Raw genomic sequence first — 19,862 nt, forward strand, 5'->3', positions numbered from 1 at the left:
AACAGCTAGTAGTCTAATTCATAACATAGAAGACACGAAGGGGAGTGATGTGAAATAAGTATGAATGGGGAGGTTAGAGTCATATTGTGAAGGTGCTTAAGTGCCAAGCTACTGAGCTTGTATTTTATCCTAATGGGAATAAAGAATAACTGAAGGTTTGTTTGTTTTGTGTTTTTTTAAAGAGTGATAGGGTTTGATCCATGTCTTAATAAGATTTACTTTTATGGAGGATGGATTGGAGAAAAGGAGAAATGTTAGATAGTGAGATCAATTAGAGTATACTGTAATAGTCTAGCTGAGAGGTAAGAAGGTCCTGAACCAGGCTGGTGGCAATTTCAGTGACTGTTCTTATAGTCTATCACCTTTAGTCTGGCTTCATTCCCTTCCCTTCATATTCTTGACCCCAAAGTTAACCAGTTCATCAAAACGCTGTCCTTCACCCTTGAGTGCTTTATCTTCTTATGCTTCTTTTGTTCATATCTTGCTAATCAGCTCTGCACCACCCCTACCTGAAATCCCTGAAAGGGGTGGATGTGAGAGATAATTGTGAGGGTAGAATCAACAGGACTTGGCACCCAATTGGATGTGCAGGGTTGAAGAAGAGGAAAGACCCAAAGATGACTTCAAGATTTCATGTTAGGATGACCAGAATGCTTACATCAACAGAAAAAGCGAAATTAGGGGAAGGGGCTAGGTTCAATTCATTTCTGGTTATATTGAATTTGAGGTACAGGCAAGAAATCCAGGTGGAGATTAGCAGAAGATAGAGATGTGGGACTGAAGTTCTGTGATGAAATTTGGGTCAGATGTGTAGACGTGAAAGTCATTTGTGTAGAAGATAATGGAATCCATGGAATGATAGATTTCTGTGATTTCTACTTTTACCTGGTAGAAAGAATGAATGAATGAATGAAAGAATGAGATGAAAAAATATTGTTTACTATGTACAAAGTACCATGCTAAGTCCTAGGATTAGAAATAAAAAATCAAGACTGAAATGACTTTCATGGAGCTCATATCTTAAGAAGGGAAGACTATACATTTAGCAGCTTTTTTCTCTGAGTCAGATGAAGGGAATACAGTAGCAAAAAAGATGATCATGTACATATTTTCATTAATGTCATTCCCAGTAAGAGAACCATACTGATTTCTGATATTGAACCTTTGACAGTGACAAGGCCTTTAGTAGTGAGAACTTTCTTTTCCAAGTCTTCAGTAACTGTGGCTGTTGATGAAGTTGGAAAGAGGGGGACTAGTACCTGCAGATGAATTTGCTAGGTCACGTTTCCACAAGAGATACCCCCTTAGAGAAAGATGATGAATCAGTGAAGGAGACTGAGAAGGAATACTCATTGGAGCGGAAATAAAGAGAGTAGTGTTACCTGAAGCTAAGTCACTAACCAAGAGAAGAGTAGTGGTCAACAGTGTTGACAATTCCAAAAAGGTCAAGAAGAACACGGACTGAGAAGACCATTGAATTTATTACATTTCTCTTTGTATCCCCAGAGCTTAGAATAGTTTAACCCATATCTGACACTTAATAAATGTTCATTTATTTATTGATTACAGGATAATCAACAAAAATATATAAGGATAAAGGCAGGGCTTTGGTAGAATGGAAGACTGAACCAAGTGCTGAACTCATTAAGGGAGCAAAGAGGTCAGTAGGTGATAGCAGCAAGATCTGGATTGAGTGATATAATCAGATAAAATGAACTTCAAAGGAAGAGAGGTGGTTGCAAGTGAGATTAGCAGAAAGAATTTCTAGAAAAATCTTCTGGCTCTGTAAGAGTGTAGGAGGAGTATGACATTTGGAGAAGCTCATAGATTTAACAAACTCACATTCCAATGTAGTATAATGATCTGGGTCCTTGTCCCAGATCTATGTTGACTATGAAAAGGTGACTTTATCTCTCTGGGAGTCAGTTTCCTTATTTGGAAAATGGGCAGGCTGGACCATCAGCTATAAATTTTTTCACCTACTCCTAGTTCAGTGAATGTCTTGTATATAGCAGGTGCTCACAAAATATTTGATAGTGAATTCAGTAAGTATTTATTATGCACTTTCATAGGAAAAGCAAACAATTAAATGTTATTTACAAAATGTTAACACATTTATATTTTCATTAGCTTTGTAATTATGTAATGTTATTATGAGTATGATAAATCTGTTATGAAAAATAACTTTTTTTATTATTTTTAACTTTTCTGACAGAAATAATTGGAAAAAAATCCAAAAATAATTATACTTTATTGTGCTTTTGAATAGTGAATATCTCTCTCCTTTTCTTCCTTCCTTCTTTTTTCCCTTCCTTCTTCACCTCCTCCCTTCCCTTCTTACCTTCCCTCTCTTCTTTCTCTCCTTCTCTTTCCCTCCCTAACCCTTTCCTTCAATGTAGGAAAACAGAATATTGTTGTCTATTAGAGGTCCTTAGGGGACTTACTTTAATGAATGGATGGAAATGAATTTAAATTAGCATATCAATTTGTATATAAATAAGTGCTTCTAAAAGTCTTTAAAGATGCCCATAAATGCCCATAAATAGTGTATACATCTCTCCTTTCAATCTTGGTTACATTATCAATTGCTCAACAAAATATCTTTTTCATAGCTACAAATAGAACCCTATATTCAGGAATAATATAACACTAAAATCTCCAGATCTTCCGACAGAACACTAAATGCCTCCATTGTCCTGTGTTTGTGAAATTTTTTTGTTCTTTTATTTCTTTGGGATCCTTTTTTTTTTTGTAACTCAAGGGTAAAACTTTATATTAATCCTTTCAGATTTCATCTTGTTAGATTTCATTACGATGTTCTACCTTGTTGAGATTCTATCACTCTAGCTTTACATAATCTTCAAGAATAATAGAATTTCAGATTCAGAAGGGCACTTCGAGATGAAGTCAGTCAACACCGTCATTTTGCATTTGAGGAAATCAAAGCCCAGAGACTCACAGAGGATGGTGTTTTAGAACTGAAGTCCTCCTCCTGGTTCCTCTGTTTCCAAATCCAATGATTCTTCTACATTGCCAGTTGAAGCTGAAAGAGGTTTGCTGTATGATTGTCGGTTGATACATTGGTATCACCGTGGGATCTAAAAACTGTTTGATGTTTAGAGATGACTTAATGCTAAAAAAAAAAAAACAATAAATATATACATAAATGAATAAATAAAATTGGTCATTTAGGTGACTGAGAATCATAATTATGGCTCTGTTGTCACATTTACTAGCTGTGTGATTCTGGGCAAGTCACTTAACCCTGTTTACCTCGATTTTCTTATCTGAGAAGGAAATGGCAAACCACTCCAGTATCTTTGCCAAGAAAACCCCAAATGGGGTCGCAGAGAGTTGGACTCAACTGAAATAGTTGAACAACAAGGAGGTGCTAAAGACATACTTGTCTTAGTCTAGTCACTAAGGACCTCAGTGTCCTATAAAATGGGAGGGTTGAACTGTGTTATTTTGTGGTGAAATTTACCTGATTCTGTGATTGTTGCAGTTGAAATGAGCTGCTTCTTCTCTAGATAAAGCTCTGCTAGGGGCCAACTCCAAGGAAAATGAAGAATTATCTCACAAGAAGTGAAATACATAAAAGCCTCCAAGGATCTCTGTCATCTTCCTGTGAAATTGGACATAGCATGCTTTATGGCAAATTGTTAGTAAGAATAATTTTGACACTCTGTAATCAGGAGAAATTCTGAGAGTTAAGAGGAATAAGTAAGAATTCTTTGTCCTGGAGCTGCTTAATTTAGATCTCATCATTAACTAGACTGGAAAGGTCTCATTTTCTAGGATTTGGGAAACAATAGTAATGTAGTAGAAAGAACATGGGTTTCGGAGGAAAAGGATTTGGGTTCAAATCCTACCTTGCACTTTCTGGCTCTTCCCTTCTCATCTGTAAAACAAGTCGGTTAGACTAGATGATATCCAAATGTCTTTTCCAGCTGCAAATTTTATGATTGACAGAATACATTGTCTTCAGTGTTTGTTATTATATAGGACTACATTTGCAACATGAAGATAATGGAAAATTGAAATAGTATCCATCTGGATCATAATAATAGATTTCTCAAGCTTCTGAATTTTTTTTGCATGTTAAAGGGGAACTCTCAGTTCATGATTTCATTAGGGTGTGGAATTCCCAGTGTGGAAACTCCTTCCACAGATGCAGACCAGCAATGTCTAAATTTAGACGTTTGCCTTTGAACACTAATTAGTTGTGACTTGCTCACAGTCATATAAGTAATACTGTACTAGAACCAGGACCTGAACACAGGTCTACTGATTCCAAAGCCAGCCCTCTGTCCACTATGCCCTGCCCTCTCTCAGATCCTGATTAACCTAGAATATTTGCAGATGGTTTTAGGGGACAAATAAGAAAATCTAATTCTCTGACCTCAGACCAGGTCATTCATGTATTTAATGGAGCATGTAAATATTAAATTGTTTACTGCTTTTCCCTCACTGATGCAAGTTTAAGAGGAAGATAGAAGAAAAAATGTAACACATATTTATGTTTTCTACATACTCTCTTTTTGTGAATTATATGCCTCACATTGTCCTGACGATATTGCTGTCTTTTCCTTTTAGGTGGTTTGCTCTACTGGAGATAGAAATCTGTGTTGCCTTAGTATTTTATAAGTATCAATTTAATCTGCTAGATCCTTTTCCAAAACAGGTAAAAAAAATCCAGTTTTTAATTTTTTAATTATTTTAAAATGTTTTATTACTACCATAAATGCAATATTTATAACAAATATTAATTAACCAACTTTCAAACTGTGGAATAAATCTCTAACCAAACCCCCCCAAATCTAGATTATTTACATGTTAATCAGATGGAAAGGGGAAAAATATTACTAGCACAATTTAAGCAAATAAAATAATAAAAATTAATTAAATGGCAAACAAAACATAACACATTTTATCTGTGTCTCCTTCCAGTATGTGGGCACGTCTTAATATTGCTGTTCACCTTTGCTTTCTTTTTGCAATAAGGGGGCAGAGTAGATAGTGTTCACTTGGAATCATGAAAGCTTGCCTCAGACAGTAGCTGTGTGGCTCTAGGCAAGATAACTTAATCTCTCTTAACCTCAATTTCTTTATTTATAGAATGCAGATAAAACTAGCACCTACTTTACAGTGTTAAGATCAAATGAGATAATATTTGTCAAATGTTTTACAAACTTTGAAATGCAATAGATGTTAACAATTATTATTATCATCAACTATTGTCATGAGGGTAGAGATTGGATATTATTAGTAAAGGGAGCTCCTGGGTAAGGGAATTTCCTCTACTGTTTCCTCTACTATTGCAAGTCTTCACTTTCTCTCCAGTTTGGAGTCTTAGAGAGTCACTGAATCCAAGCTTCACAGAACAAATCCCCTTAATAAAAGGATTTGTTCTATAAAACTTGAACTCAGTCAAAGGGCCACACTTTAGGACCCAGAGGCCACATATGGCCTCAAGGCTGCAGGTTTCCCACCCCTGATAGAGTCTAAGAGACTTGCCCAGGGTCACAAAGCCTATGTGTGTCAGAGATAAGACTTGAACCCCAGGCCTTCTTGGCTGTAAAGGCACCTCTGATGGTATGGTGGATAAAATGCTGAACCAGGAGTCAGGAAGACCTGAGTTCAAATCTGGCTTCAGATACTAGCTACGTGACTACTAGACAAGTCATTTAACCTCTATTTGTCTGAGTTTTCTCAATTATAAAATGAGGCTTCTAATTAATAGCTTCTACCTCCCTAGATTGTTGTGAGGATAAAATAAGATAATAATTGTAAAGTGTGTAGCATAATCCCTGGTACATAATAGGTGTTTAATAAATGTTTATTTCCTTCCTTCCCTCTAAAGCCAGTTCCCTAACCAGTACACCACACAGCCTGTCTTGTTATTAGAATTAATGTGTGTGCTGTTATAGTTCAGCTGAGCTAAAGGCCAAGCTGTCTTATTCAATAGTGGGGGCCAAAGTCATGGCCATGAGTGAGGGCAGGGTTGCACCCATAAACTCAGGGAGGAATGACCAAAAACAAGGAGTAGATTCCTCTTACCAAGCTATGCTGTCTAGTCAGAGACAAAGATCAAGCCTTGAAAGAGGGCTTTTCTCTCTTCCCATCAAGGATTCTGAGATCATAAACTTCTTTCTAGGGCCCTCCCTAAATAATGAGGTCCTGAATATCATTCCTGTTCAGAAATAGACTAGAGCTGATTAGCATACCAGGTACAAGTCTTTTCTGGTCATCAGCAATTACAATGACCATGTCAGTGTCAGTGTTCCAAGGAAGTGGCTACCGCTGTCTGTGGTCACATCCTCCAGGCCAACCTGTCCTCCATTCCCGTGAGGTATGGCTCCTGGGGGAATATGTGGCAAGCTCTGTGCAGTGACCTCAAAGGCCATAGGCCATAATCCAAAGTGGCATAATCTAATCTTTGAGCATTGGTGTGAGTCCTGGTGGACCTGATCTCTCTTTACCCCTAGGGATATTGACATTGTCTCAGATTCTGTGTCTTGGAAGTTACCAGGGATGGCCATAATTGATGAGTGCTCATTTATTCCGGGGGGTGCTCTGTCACTCTGGGAAACTTTGTTAAAACTACCTTTGATGCCATCTCCAAAACCATTTGCGACCTAACCCCACACCTGTGTGTACTAAGTATCCCTATCATGAACTCACAGACCGATTTGCAAAGGCTCATACTTGAGTCTGTCCAGAGAACCCAGGCAAATGCTCTGGCTCCCCCGAAAGTGTATGTGTGTGAACACAAAATACAGTAGAAAAAAAGGGGGTGGTGGATCCTTACCTCCCAGGCTCAGCTCCAGTACCACTTCCCAAAAGAGATCGTGTGAGCTTTCCTCATTCTCTCTCCTCTTCCTCAGTTATTAGTGGTCTTCCATCCCATCCCCAATGTTATTTTTACTTATCTGTGTATAGAGACAGGAGGGTGTAGAGAGCCAGTTTCGAAACGAAAAAAATCCAGGTTCTAGTCCTGCTTCTGGCCCATGTGAATGTATATAATCCTGGACAAATCACTTAAGCTCTCAGCTCCCTAGGCAATTCTCTAAGACTAAATATAGAATCGTTACTGATCTCTTTGGTGGAGTAAGTTTCCTCACCCAAGGAATCACTGTACCAATGAAATCACGTGGTTGGTCCTAATGTTATCTGTGTAAATGTTGTTTTTCTTCAGTAACATAGAAATTACTTGAGGAAAGTAGCAGTTTCATTTTTTTCTTTGTGTTTCTTTAATCCTTTACAATGCTTTACACATAGCTAGTACTTCATAACTACTTGTTGAGTGTCATTAGAAGGTACCTAGCAATTGAAAATAACCCTACTAGCCTTAAAATAACATTGCCTTCCAAGTACACTGATGGGTTTTCAGCTACATACAGTTTTATTAGAGCATTAGGGGCAGAGCCAACTTTTACATAGGCAAGCTACCCATTTGACATAAGGGGCACTAAGAAAGCCCCTGTTGCCAAAACAAGTCTCCTTCCTTGTCTAATAGGATCTGAAATTCCAACCTTTGGAATTATCAACGAGTCAAACATAAAAGGCAGGATCATTGTCCTTTGAAGGCCACATTTAAAATGTACATGTATATGTTACCAGGAAAACCTCTAATTGTTTCTTCTTAGCACAGTTTAGTTTATTAGATTGTCTGTTTCCTAGCTTATAAAGAGGTACAGTACATGCCTGTGCAAACTTAGGCTCTCCTATACCAAAGGTGATACCTGATGGGTTGATAATAGCATAGGGAAATGTCATTTGAGGGAAGGGAAAAGGATAGAAAATACATGATATAATTATCTAGGGCAAAAAAAAGCATATGAGTGGTGGATCAGAGAAGTCAGACTCATGATAATAGAATATGTGAGGTGAACCAAAGGTCATTGATGTTAATTATAAAGATTGTAAAGTCTTTGTCAAAAAAACTGAGTACCCATGGGGCATAGGTGGTATTTTCCCCTCTACTTCCAACCAAAGGTAAAAGCTTCACTTATTAAAGTGAATATAGCTGCTTAAGAAGAAGGGATTTGGATATCTGGACCGAGGCTCAATATTTAGGAATGATAGACTCTTGGCCAGGAAGGGAGTATATCTAGTAAGAGGTGGTTTTTAAAAAAAAAAATGCATTTTCCTGAAGTCTTCATATAAATCTTACCAAAAGAGAAGAGTGAGGGAGAAAACTGCCTATTATCTATCTGTAGACCTATCTACCTGTGGATCCCTGAATCAGAGCAAAAGAACAAGAACAAGAGAGAAAAAGATTGGGAGGGCAGGGAGAGAGAAAGAGAAAGAGAAGACCGTATGTCTTTCTTATAAGAGTCAGACAACTTAACTTAAGAGGCCCATAAACCAGAGGACTGGCCCCAGCCATACATTAAATTGTCCACCAGGGCCCAAAGAGGTGCATCTAAATCATGACTCATCCTGCCCCACACCTTTGCCAGAATCCGCCTAACATTGATGCTGGAATTAAAAAAAAAAAAAGAGACAAGCCAAAAGCTGTAGGATCTAAATGTATACCTTCTAAGAAAATAGAAAGCGAATAAAGTTAGACTTAATTGAATTACTTGTTTCCTGAGTTGTTTAAATAATTCCTCTCAATTTCTGTTTTCAGAATTTCAACCAGTTACTGGGTGTCCAGAGGCCATCGACACCATGCCGGGTGGAATATAAATGTAGAAAGTAAAAACTAATTTATCTAAAAACTGGATCAGTACCTAAGCAGCCAGATTCCTGAGGTGTCCTAAAGCCTATGTTGCTGTACTCACTAAGCTAATGTACTACATATCAGGGTATTTTAATTAACTATGTGTAACAAGGTGAATTTTTTGTTTTTATCAATAATTAAATCTAATTAATTATTCACCAAATTATTATTAGTTGAATTGTATCTTAGCAATGGACGAAGTCAATATAAATGTAGTACTAGTTTGACAGAACTGGAAGTGTTTTAGTGAAAATATTAAAAAACAACTTCTAAAAGCAGCTTTTTTATGTATAACATGGTGTGGTATTGATTTACATTGGAATTTTTTTACTTAAATTCTCTGGGATACTTGAAAAAAGCCCACAAAGTATTGTTAAGAAAGAAACTTATCTCAAGTTGTCTTCTGAATAACTGTCAAGTAATGAGAAAGTATTAGAGGCTGCATGGTATAATATGGAGGCCTGACCTTGGATTCAGCAAAACCTGGGTTTAAATCTTGCCTCTGACACATATTAGCTGTATGACCATGGCCCAGTGCCTTATCCTTTCAGTGCCCCAGACAGTTTTCTTAGACTACAAGTCAGTCTGCGTCAGTGAAGGTAATTTCCATTCTAGAAGTTTCCTGTACAATTGAAATCCTAGATCTGAACCAATCCCTGCTTCTCTCTCTCTCTCTCTCTCCTCTTGACCCCCCCCCAGGAGGAACCCTTAATCCTGCATATAGAGCTGGAAGGGAACTTAGTGGTCACCTAGTCCAACCTCATCTTTTACAGATGAGAAGACTGAGGCTCAGAAAGGCTTCACTTAAGTGACTTCTCAAGGTCATGCAGATTAGACGAACAAGAGTTGGAATTTGAAACCAGGTTCTCCAACTCCAAATCTAGCCCTCATTCTGTTGTAGGCAAGTAAGTATCATGGTGCCTAGAGCACTAGATTTAGAGTCAGAAAGACCTGAATTGAGATCTCACCTTACATAATTACCAGCTTTATGATCCTTGGCAAAATCATTAACCAGTGTCTCAGTTTCCCTAACTGCAAAATGGAAATAATATTAGCACCTACTTCGCAGGATTGTGGTGGATTAAGATGAGATAACATACAGAGCTTTGCAAAGCTTAAAGCACTATGTTAATGTTAGCTATTGTTATTATACGTTGTTATCTACTTGGGGAAGCTAGGTGTATAGCAGATAGAGGGCTGGGCCTGGAGTCAGGAAGACTCTTCCTGAATTCAGTTCTGGCCTCAGACAAACTAGTTGTGTGACCCTGGGCAAGTCACTTGACCTTGTTTGCTCCAGTTTCCTCATCTGTAAAAGGAGTTGGAGAAAGAAATGGGAAATCATTCCAATAACTTCGCCAAGAAAACCCCAAATGGGGTCATAAAGAGTTGGACACAACTGAACAACAGCTGTTTACGTGAGTTCAGAGACCTCATCTAACTGCATCTTGTTCCCTTCCTCTTCAGCCAACCTGGAAGTCAGAGCAACCTTTGAGGTGATAGACTTTACCTGTCAGGTTGTGCCAGCTAAAGAAAGAATATTTATGAGTGTTCTCAGCAACCTTTTAAAATTCTAGCAAAACACTTCATTTGCATATGATGGATACCCACTTCAACTAAACTTAAACGAGTTAACCACTTACTGATAATCACACAGTTCATGTGACTAGTTAAAGTGAGAGAAAATTAAAAGTCCATTGAGGGTCATAAGGGAAATGGCCTATCTAGTATTCTTTTTTTTTTTTGTAAGAATAGACATTGGGTAGTCTGCATTTTAGTGAAAGAAAAGGACAGCTTAGGAAACCTGTTCCTTTTGTATTTGACAAACAGTAAGGGAACTCTTTCTGAAATTGGTTCCATTGGCCAGGAGCCATGATTTTTGTTTATAAGGCTACATATGCTTTAAAATAGTTTTTTTTTAAAATTCCTAACTTAATATGGTTTTACTGGAATCTTTTTTGGAAATAGTATGACAATTTCCTCTGATGTTTAAATTAAACCTTTTGACCTGACATCAGAATTAATTCTTCAAGATATGGAAACAATTTCACAAGCTATGAGTTTGCCTCTGCTGGGCAGCTTATTTCCAAATGATAGCTTGATGGCTAAATACCATGTTGTAGGAGTATTGGCCTGAATATAAATTGTACTTTCTCTCCACATAAGGCTTTTGTAAAACTTCAGTGTGGCCTATAGTGACTCCTCTTTTTTCTAGCATGTACCCGAACAAAGGAAAAGCAGAGTAGCACAGTGGATATTGGTCTGGTCTTAGAGTCCAGAAGACATGAGGCAATACCTGCCTCTGACAGCATTCTCTGGGGGATCACAGGCAAGTCACCTGAGCTGGGCAACTCCCTAAGATTCTAAGCTATAGGTGAGTTTCTGATCTGAGTTGGCAAAAGAGCTTTCTGCCTTAGGATTTCTTCACACAGAGGAAAATCAGAGGTTTGGACCAAATAACAACCACCAAAAAAACCCTGTGTGTATGAATGTGTCTATAACATATAGAAATATAATATGTATATGTTATGAATATTGTTCATTGTTATTTAGTAGTTTTCAGTCATGTCTGATTCTTTGTGACCCCATTTGGGTTTTTTTTTTTTTGGCAAAGATATTGGCCATTTCCTTCTCCAGCTCATTTTACAGATGAGGAAATTGAGGCAAATAGTTGAGTGACTTGCCAAGGTCACATAACTGGTAAGTGTCTGAGGCCAGATTTGAATTTAGGTTTTCCTGACTCCAGGCGTGGCATTATATCCATTGCCTTACCTAGCTGCCCCCAAAAGGAGACTAAATGATGTCCCAGGTCCCTTCTAGCTCTGAGTCCAAGAGCCTGTAAGTGCTAGATTTGGAGTTACAAGGCCTGCATTCAAATGTTTCCAGTACATGGATACTAGTTGTATGACCATGGTTCAATCACTTAACCTCTTTGAAATTCAGTTTCTTCATCTCTCAGTTGGGGATGATGATACTTGCACTGATCCCCACTGGGTCATTGTGAGGAAATCCTCATATCTCAAATGATGTTGCCTGATGATGGTTTATGGACACAAAAGACCACAGGGTAAAGAAGGTATGTTTACAGTGGATTCTCACTTTTGAAGGGAAAGGGGTTTCCTGTGCGCTACAAAGATTTATTTCTCAACTCCATGTCTATGAAAAAAGGTATTTAACTGAGTTAGTGATAAGGTTCCCTAAGGGAAATATTGTAATATTTGCACTGAGAGTAGATTCTTCTCTAGGAATCTTACAGATAGCAGAGACATAGTATAAGGGTTGATTGAATGAGATGCCCCTTTGGGTGGCATGGTTTAGGAAGAGACTGTTCTGGAAAAAGGAAAGTACTAATCTCAAATAGTCTCATTTATTTCTTTCTTCCCATTCTGATTTTAATTGAGGTTTTGCACTGGGTTCATGGTTCTGAATATAGACTGAAATATTTGAGTCTGCAAATAGAAACTAAATATTTGAGGGGTGCCTGTGCATGAGTTTGGACAAAAATGAGATCCATACAAAAGTTCAGGATGGAAAGGGAGGCAGGTCTTTGGGTGGTTCAGTGCCTGCAAAGGGTAAGGATTTAAGGAATGGTTGATCTGACCCCTGTGAAGGTCATTAGAGAAAGATTAATAAATCATAGGAAATTTTGTTGATATTTAGAATCATGGAATCACAGAATTTTAGAGTTGGAAAAGACCTATGTCCAACCCATTCTTGAAAAAGAATTCCTTCTATAGCATAACCCAACTATCTTCGCTCAAGTGACAGAAAACTCAGTGACTCTTGATGCAACTCATTTAACTTTTGAATGACTCTAATTGTTGCAGACCTGTTTCTGCTGTTAAGCCTAAATTTACCTTGTTATATCTTAAACCTATTCCCAAGCTGCCCCTCCAACCTTCACCAAACAGAACAAATCTCTTCCATATTAATTTACTTCTATTGTAATTCTTCATGTGTGGTAAGAGTTCAGTAGTCACTTAGATTTGTGTGGGCATGACAAAGCAAGCTTTTATCCCACCAAGCACCAAAAGTGGTAGTGTCTATATGCTTCAATACAGTTAGGGTGATTCTGGTCAAATCATACAGCAGTTACAGAGCATAGTCTAGAGTAGACATATCAAAATGGTACAAGAATGCAATGTGGTTTTAACATTTTATCACTTATGCCTACTAAGAATTGACATCTGAGCAGATAATGGATGTGCTAAATGAAAAAAAATAATTTCTCATATCAGAATTTTATTTTCAGATAATTAGGTAAAATTGCTAAAATATACAACATACTATTTTAGCCAACTGTTTTATCAAAGTTGCTGTTTTTGTTTATTCATGAACAAGATATCTCTTGTAATCATATTGTTGATTAATTTCTGCAGAGGACCAAGGAGTGTCTTAGATGAAGATATAGAAGATCATTTAAAAGTACAATATAATGCAACAAATGCAAATTAAATTCATTTGAACAAGTGAATTCATGTGAATATCATTGCCTAAAATCCAATGAGTCCAACTGGGTTTGATTGACCTGTTTGTCACTAAATCTCTTAATGGGACATTATGAGCAGAGTAGAAGGAAGAGTAATGAAGGAGGAATAAGGAAACCTAGATTCTACTCTTGGCTCTACCATTTACTAATTGTGTTACTTTGGGTAAACCACCTCTCTTCTCTCCGTCTCATTTTCCTCCTCTGTAAAGTGAATAGGTTGGACTAAATCATTCCAATGGTACCTCTTTTCTTTGACCTTCCGATTCTATCATTCACTTACTCTACAAAAGGCATGGAACATTTTTTTTTCATCAGGCCTAATGTTATATTCCTGTTCTGTTCATTAACAACGAAGACAAGTCCTGGCAGAACTCTTTTCCTAGGGCTTGTTTTCTCTGTTTCTAAAAGTAAAGAAAACAAAGGCCCAAAATAATATTCTCAAAAAAAAAAAAAACCAAAAAAAACCACAGTGATTTCCAAAGAAGCTCTGTTGAAGAAAGAGGATATGAATGGCATACAAGAACCTTGCTCTATAAATAAATATGAATTACAGTTCACATTTTCGAGAAAGGGGAGAGGGGAATGAGGACACATAGTCGAGAATACTGGTTTCTTGGCCTGCTGCTAATGTAATTTATTGTACAGCCTAAGGCAAGAAACAAACATTGACTTTATGGTTGCCTGCCTGCTGGTAATCAGCAAGTGGGGTTTTCTTCCATTTCTGACTGTGTGCATCAGGAAAAGAGGGGCAAAGTCCAACTGGAAGATTAACCTCAGGCATAGCTCTTTCTTCTGCAACAGGCAATTGGAATAGTATAGTTAGCTCAGCTGGAGGGGAAAAAAAAATCTTATTTTTTCATTCCCATTTCATTTCTTAGTAATGTCTACTACTTACAAAATCATCTTTCCCATCTGGCTTGTGCACTAACTAGGAAAGATAACAATGATGGAGGTGGCCTGTTTTGTTTTGTTTTGTAAATAGTATTTTATTTTTCCCCAGTTACATGTCAAGAAAATTTTTAGCAATCATTTTACAAGATTTTGAATTCCAGATTTTTCTCCCTCCCTTCCTCCCCTCCCCTCTTCTGAAAATGATAGGCAATTTGATATAGGTTATACTTGTGCTATCATGTAAAACATATTTCTATATTAGTCACAGTTGTGAAAAAAAACAGATCAAAAGAAAAAAGAAAAAAACACAAGAAAAAATAAAATAACTAAGAAAAAATATGCTTCAGACTTCAGAGTCTGTCAATTCTTTATGTGGATGTGGATAGCATTTTCCTTCATGAGTCCTTTGTACTTGTCTTGGATCATTGTGTTGCTGAGAAGAGCTGAGTCACAGTTGATTTTGATTATCACACAGTGTTGCTGATACTGTGTACAATGTTTTCCTGGTTCTGCTCATTTTACTTTGCATCAGTTTATGTAAGTCTTTCCAGCATTTTCTGAAATCTGCTGTTCATCATTTCTTATTGCACAATAGTATTTCGTTACAGTCATATACCTCAGCTTATTCAGCTATTCCCCAGTTGATGGGCAACCCCTCAGTTTTCACTATTTTGCCACCACAAAAAGGACTGCTATAAATATTTTTGTACATGTAGGTCCTTTTCCCTTTTTTATAATCTCCTTGGGATACAGACCTAGTAGTAGTATTGCTGGATCAAAGAGTATGCACAGTTTCATTGCACTTTTGGGCATAGTTCCAAATCAGTTCACAATTCCACCAACAGTGCATTAGTGTCCCAATTTTCCCATATCCTCTCCAACATTTATCATTTTCTTTTTTTTTGTCGTATTAGCCAATCTGATAGGTGTGAAGTAGTACCTGAAAGTTGTTTTAATTTGCATTTCTCTGATTAAAAGTGATTTAGAGAACCTCTTCATACGCCTATAGATAGCTTTGATTTCTTCACTTGAAAACTGCCTGTTCATATCCTTTGGCCATTTAGCAGTTGGGGAGTGGTTTGTATTTTTATAAATTTGACTATATATTTCTCTGTATATTAGAGAAATGAAGCGTTTATCAGTCACTTTCTGTAAAGATTGTTTCACAGCTTTCAGCTTTCCTTCTGATCTTGGTTGCAGTGGTTTTATTTGTGCAAAAGCTTTTTAATTTAATATAATCAAAATTATCTATTTTACATTTTGTAATGCTCTCTATCTCTTGTTTGATCATGAATTCTTCCCTTCCCCATGTATCTGACAGGTCAGCTACTCCTTGCTCTTCTAATTTGCTTATAGTGTCATCCTTTATGTCTAAATCATGCACCAATTTTGACCTTATCTTGGTATATGGTGTGAAATGTTAGTCTACACCTAGTTTGTGTCCTATTGTTTTCTGGTTTTCCCAGCAGTTTTTGTCAAATAGGGAGCTCATGACCCAAATGCTGGGGTCTTTGGGTTAACCAAACACTAGGTTATCAACTCTGCTGCTTCCATTTTAGGAGACGGTTCATCCCAATCACATTCACAGTCATGATTACTACCTGTGTATTTCCCTCCATCCTATTCTTCCTCCTCTTTGTCCTCCCTCTCCTTTCACCCATTCCCTCCTCACCAGTGTTTTGCCTCTGTCTGTCATCTCCCCTAAGCTGCCCTCCCCTCGTCAGTCACCCCACCTTTATTTGATCTCCTCCCCTCCTACTTTTCCCTGTTAGGTAAAATCAATTTCTATACTCAACTAATTGTGTATGTTATTCCCTCCTTAAGCCAATACCGATGAAAGTAAAGTTCAAACGATGCCCATCACCCATCCTCTCATCTTCCCCTCCATGTAACAGGTTTTTATCACCTCTTCTTGTGAAATAATTTACCCCATTATACCTCTCCCTTCCTTCTGTACCCAGTGTACTTCTCTTTTGAATCCCTTAATTTTTTTATGTCAATCCCTTAAATTCACCTTATACCCATACCCTCTGTCTATGTATATTCCTTCTACATGTACTATTAGTGATACAATTTTTTTAGAATTACAAGTCTCATTTTCCTATAATCAGTTTAGCTCTATTGAATCCTTATGTTTTCTTTTATTTTTTTTAACCTGTTTATGTTTCTTTCGGGTCTTGATATTGGTGGTCAAATTTTTGGTTTAGTTCTGGTCTTCTTATGAAGGCTTGAAATCCTTCTATTTCATTGAATGACCATTTCTTCCTTGATGTATTATGCTTAATTTTGTCAGATAAGTGATTCTTAGTTGTAGTCCTAGCTCCTTAGCCTTGTGGAATATCATGTTCCATGACTTCTGATCCTTTAATGTTGTGGTTGCCAAGTACTGTGTAATCCTGATTGTGGCTCCCCGATATTTATATTGTTTCGTTCTGGCCACTTACAGTATTTTTCCTTAACCTGATAGTTCTGAATTTTGGCTATGATGTTCCTAGGAGTATTTATTTCAGAATCTCTTTTCTGGGATGATTGGTGGATTCTTTCAATGTCTATTTTGCCCTCTGGTTCCAGGACATCAGGGCAGTTTTCCTTGATAATTTCATGAAAGGTGTTGTCCAGGTCCTTCTTTTGATTATGGCTTTCAGTAGTCCAGTGATTCTGACATTGTCTCTCCTGGATCTATTTTCCAGGTCACTTGTTTTTTCCATAACATTTTTTTCCATCATTTCATTCTTTTAAATTTGATTCATTGTGTCTCATAGAGTCATTAGCTTCCACTTGCCCAATTCTAACTTTTAAGGTGTTATCTTCCTCAATTAACTTTTGTACTTTTTTTTTCCATTTGGCCATTTGTACTCTTTAAAGAATCATTTTCTTCCGTAGATTTTTGTATTTCCTTTTCCATTTGGCCAGTTCCACTTTTTGAGCTGTTTTCCAAGCTGTTGATTCTTTTTTTCATAATTCTCTTGCATCACTCTCATTTCTTTTTCCCATTTTTCTTCCACCCCTCTTATATGATTTTTAAGCTCCTTTTTGAGCTCTTGTATAACTTCTTTCTGGGCTTTAGACCAGTTCTCATTTTTCTTTGGAGTCTTGCCCATAGGCGTTTTGACATTGTTGTCCTATTCTGAGTTTGTGTCTTCCCTGTCATGATAACAACTTTCTATGGTCAGATTCTTTTTTTGTTGTTTTTTGCTCATTTTTTGGCCTTTTTCCTTTCTTTTAAATTTGAGGTGTGCTCCCAGGGTGGATGGGACACTGTCTTAGGTTTCTCATGCCAGTGGCTACAGGCCCTGGCTGTTTACCTGGTGTTGCACTTATGTTTACTTGAGGCCCACAGAGGACTGTCATGTCTGGTGTTGGGCTGAGGGCATGGGTTGAGGGGTGGCTGGCACTGTTGGAGGCCATAGGTGTCTGCAGCTTACCTGGTTCTGAGCTAGAGTCCTACTGGTATTGTCTGGCATGTACTGAGCCCTGGTGGAGTGTTTCTGCATTTCCCTGAGGCTATACTGTAGCATGTGATGGTCTGAGTCCTAGAAGCAGCCTGTTTGCCCAGAGCTAAGGTGGCCTGGTTTTAAAGCCAAAAGCCTATGTAGTAAAGAAGGCCCCAGGGTACGGACTTATCTGAAATGGAAAAATAATAATGAACGTAGATGACTACCAGATCTATTCATCTGGCCTAGATCTCTCTCCTGAGCTCCAATGGTCTATCTCTAACTGCTTATTGGGAATGATGATTATACTTGTAATGATAGCTTGCACTTATTTAGATCTTTAAGGTTTCTAAAACACTTATCCTTGTTTATCTCATTTGATCTTCACAGCAACCCTGGGAGAGAGGTGCTGACATTATCTCCATTTTACAGATGGAGAAACAGATACTAGTTAAGTGATTTGCCAAAGATTCCATAGCTAGTTATTATCTAAGGTGGGATTTGAACTCAGGCTTTGCTGAGAAGACTCCAAGTCCAGCACTCTATGCACTGGCTAATGTCAAACAGTATATCCCATAACCATCTCAAACTCAACATTTATAAAATTGAACTCATTATCTTTTCCGCAAAACCCATAGTATCTCTTGCATTTGTCCCCTTCTCTCTACTCACATGGCCAATGCTGGCTTCATCCCTCAGCCAGGATTATCGCCATAGCAATCCTAAGTGGTCTCCCTGCCCCGGAGAAGTTTACATTCTATTGAGAGAGACAGCATGCACACATATATTTTATATACATTTATATGTATGTATGGTGTCTCCCATTATAGGATATAAGTTCCCTGAGGGCTGGAACTATTTCATGTTGCCTTTGTATATCTAATACTTAGTGCCTGACATATATTCAGTTCATTCCAGTCATTTTTCAGTTATATCTGACTTTCTGTGACCCCATTTGGGTTTTGGGTTTTTTGGGCAAAGATAATGGAGTAATTTGCCATTTCCTTCTCCAGATAACTTTACAGATGAGGAAACTGAGGCAAACAGGGGTTAAATGACTTATCCAGGGGCACACAGCTACTAAGTATCTGAGGCCAGATTTGAATTCAGGGAGATGAGTCTTCTTGTCTCCAGGCCCAGCACTCTATCCACTGTGCCATTTAGCTGCCCCCGATATATATTAGGCACTTAATAAATGTTTAGCAATTGATCAACTGATAGAACAATCTGTAGATAAACTACACCCCAAAGTGTTGAGATTTTCAACACAATTTTCAGTACCTATTAGAATCAACTCTTAGGGTGAATGCCCAGGAATCACTTTTTCTGAAATCCAACTATCAAGCTATTAGAACTTTTTTCATTTGAGATGATGAAGGCATAGAGGATACCCACAAAGAATCCAGTGGTGTTGAAAGAGGCATCAGTCCATCCTTCAGAGAGTCTAGTCTTGCCCTTTGGGGAACTTGGGGAAAGGAAGCCAGGCCTTGGGGAAGTGTTGCTCTGTTGATGGCACCATGAGGATGGGTGTCATTTGGGGTCAGGTGAGGAAAAAGTGGTCACAATGAGGAAGGCCACAATGTAGAAAGTTCAAGTACTGCAATGTCACATGTGGCCCTCTAAATCCTCAAGTGAAGCCCTTTGACTGAATCCAAACTTCACAGAACAAATCCTTTTATCAAGGGGATTTATTCTGTGAAGTTTGGATTCAGTCAGAGGGCTGCACTTGAGGGCCTAGAGGGCCATATGTGGCCTCAAAGCAACAGATTCCCCACCCTGGTCTAGACTGCCATGAGAAAGTGTGACCCCCCACTGGGTGCTGGTACTCTAAGAAATTGCCTTGTAGGGTCATTCCTTTTTAAAGTCCTGCACAGCTCTATTTCCCAACAGGTTACTCTAAGCCCTGAAACTATTTCTTTTACAACGTTTCAGACATAGACAGAAGTCATGATTCTCATTCAACAACTCCGATGACTTACCTTTTTGAGTATTTTCCTTTTCTGACTCAATTGTTATTTCTGATTCCACTACTTATTGCTATGGAAGCCAAAGGAGAGGCTGATGTTTTTCATTTCAGGAAGGAGTTTTTGAAGGGTAAAAATCAACGACAAATGTTGCTTGGGTGCCAGGTTGCATTTTCAACATTCTTTTCCCACACTGTGTACATTTGACATATGGCCAAAAAAAAAAATCCTACCTCTTAGACAGGGAACAGAGGCTCACAGAAAATGGAACTAGATTAGAAAAATGTAATAAGGAAAAAAGGTAGCACAATACCAATATCACATGGGAACACTTGGAATATTTGATCACATTAATTTGG

The 19,862-nt window shown here is 37.9% G+C and overlaps 1 protein-coding gene across 2 annotated transcripts in view; it reads left to right on the forward strand.

The window, feature by feature from the left end:
• CYP39A1 (cytochrome P450 family 39 subfamily A member 1) overlaps positions 1–9,006 on the forward strand; it is a 124,226-nt gene extending 115,220 nt beyond the window's left edge. For both annotated transcript variants that reach the window (XM_078155332.1, XM_020993943.2), the window contains 2 exons: positions 4,597–4,684; positions 8,636–9,006. In XM_078155332.1, coding sequence (XP_078011458.1) covers positions 4,597–4,684; positions 8,636–8,707 — 160 coding nt within the window. In that variant the 3' untranslated portion in view covers positions 8,708–9,006. The remainder of the gene's footprint in view (positions 1–4,596; positions 4,685–8,635) is intronic.
• The last annotated feature ends 10,856 nt before the right edge of the window (positions 9,007–19,862 follow it).

This window comes from Phascolarctos cinereus, unplaced genomic scaffold (assembly GCF_003287225.1).
Source record: "Phascolarctos cinereus isolate Bilbo 61053 unplaced genomic scaffold, phaCin_HiC Scaffold_5;HRSCAF=322, whole genome shotgun sequence".
Lineage (NCBI taxonomy): Eukaryota > Metazoa > Chordata > Mammalia > Diprotodontia > Phascolarctidae > Phascolarctos > Phascolarctos cinereus.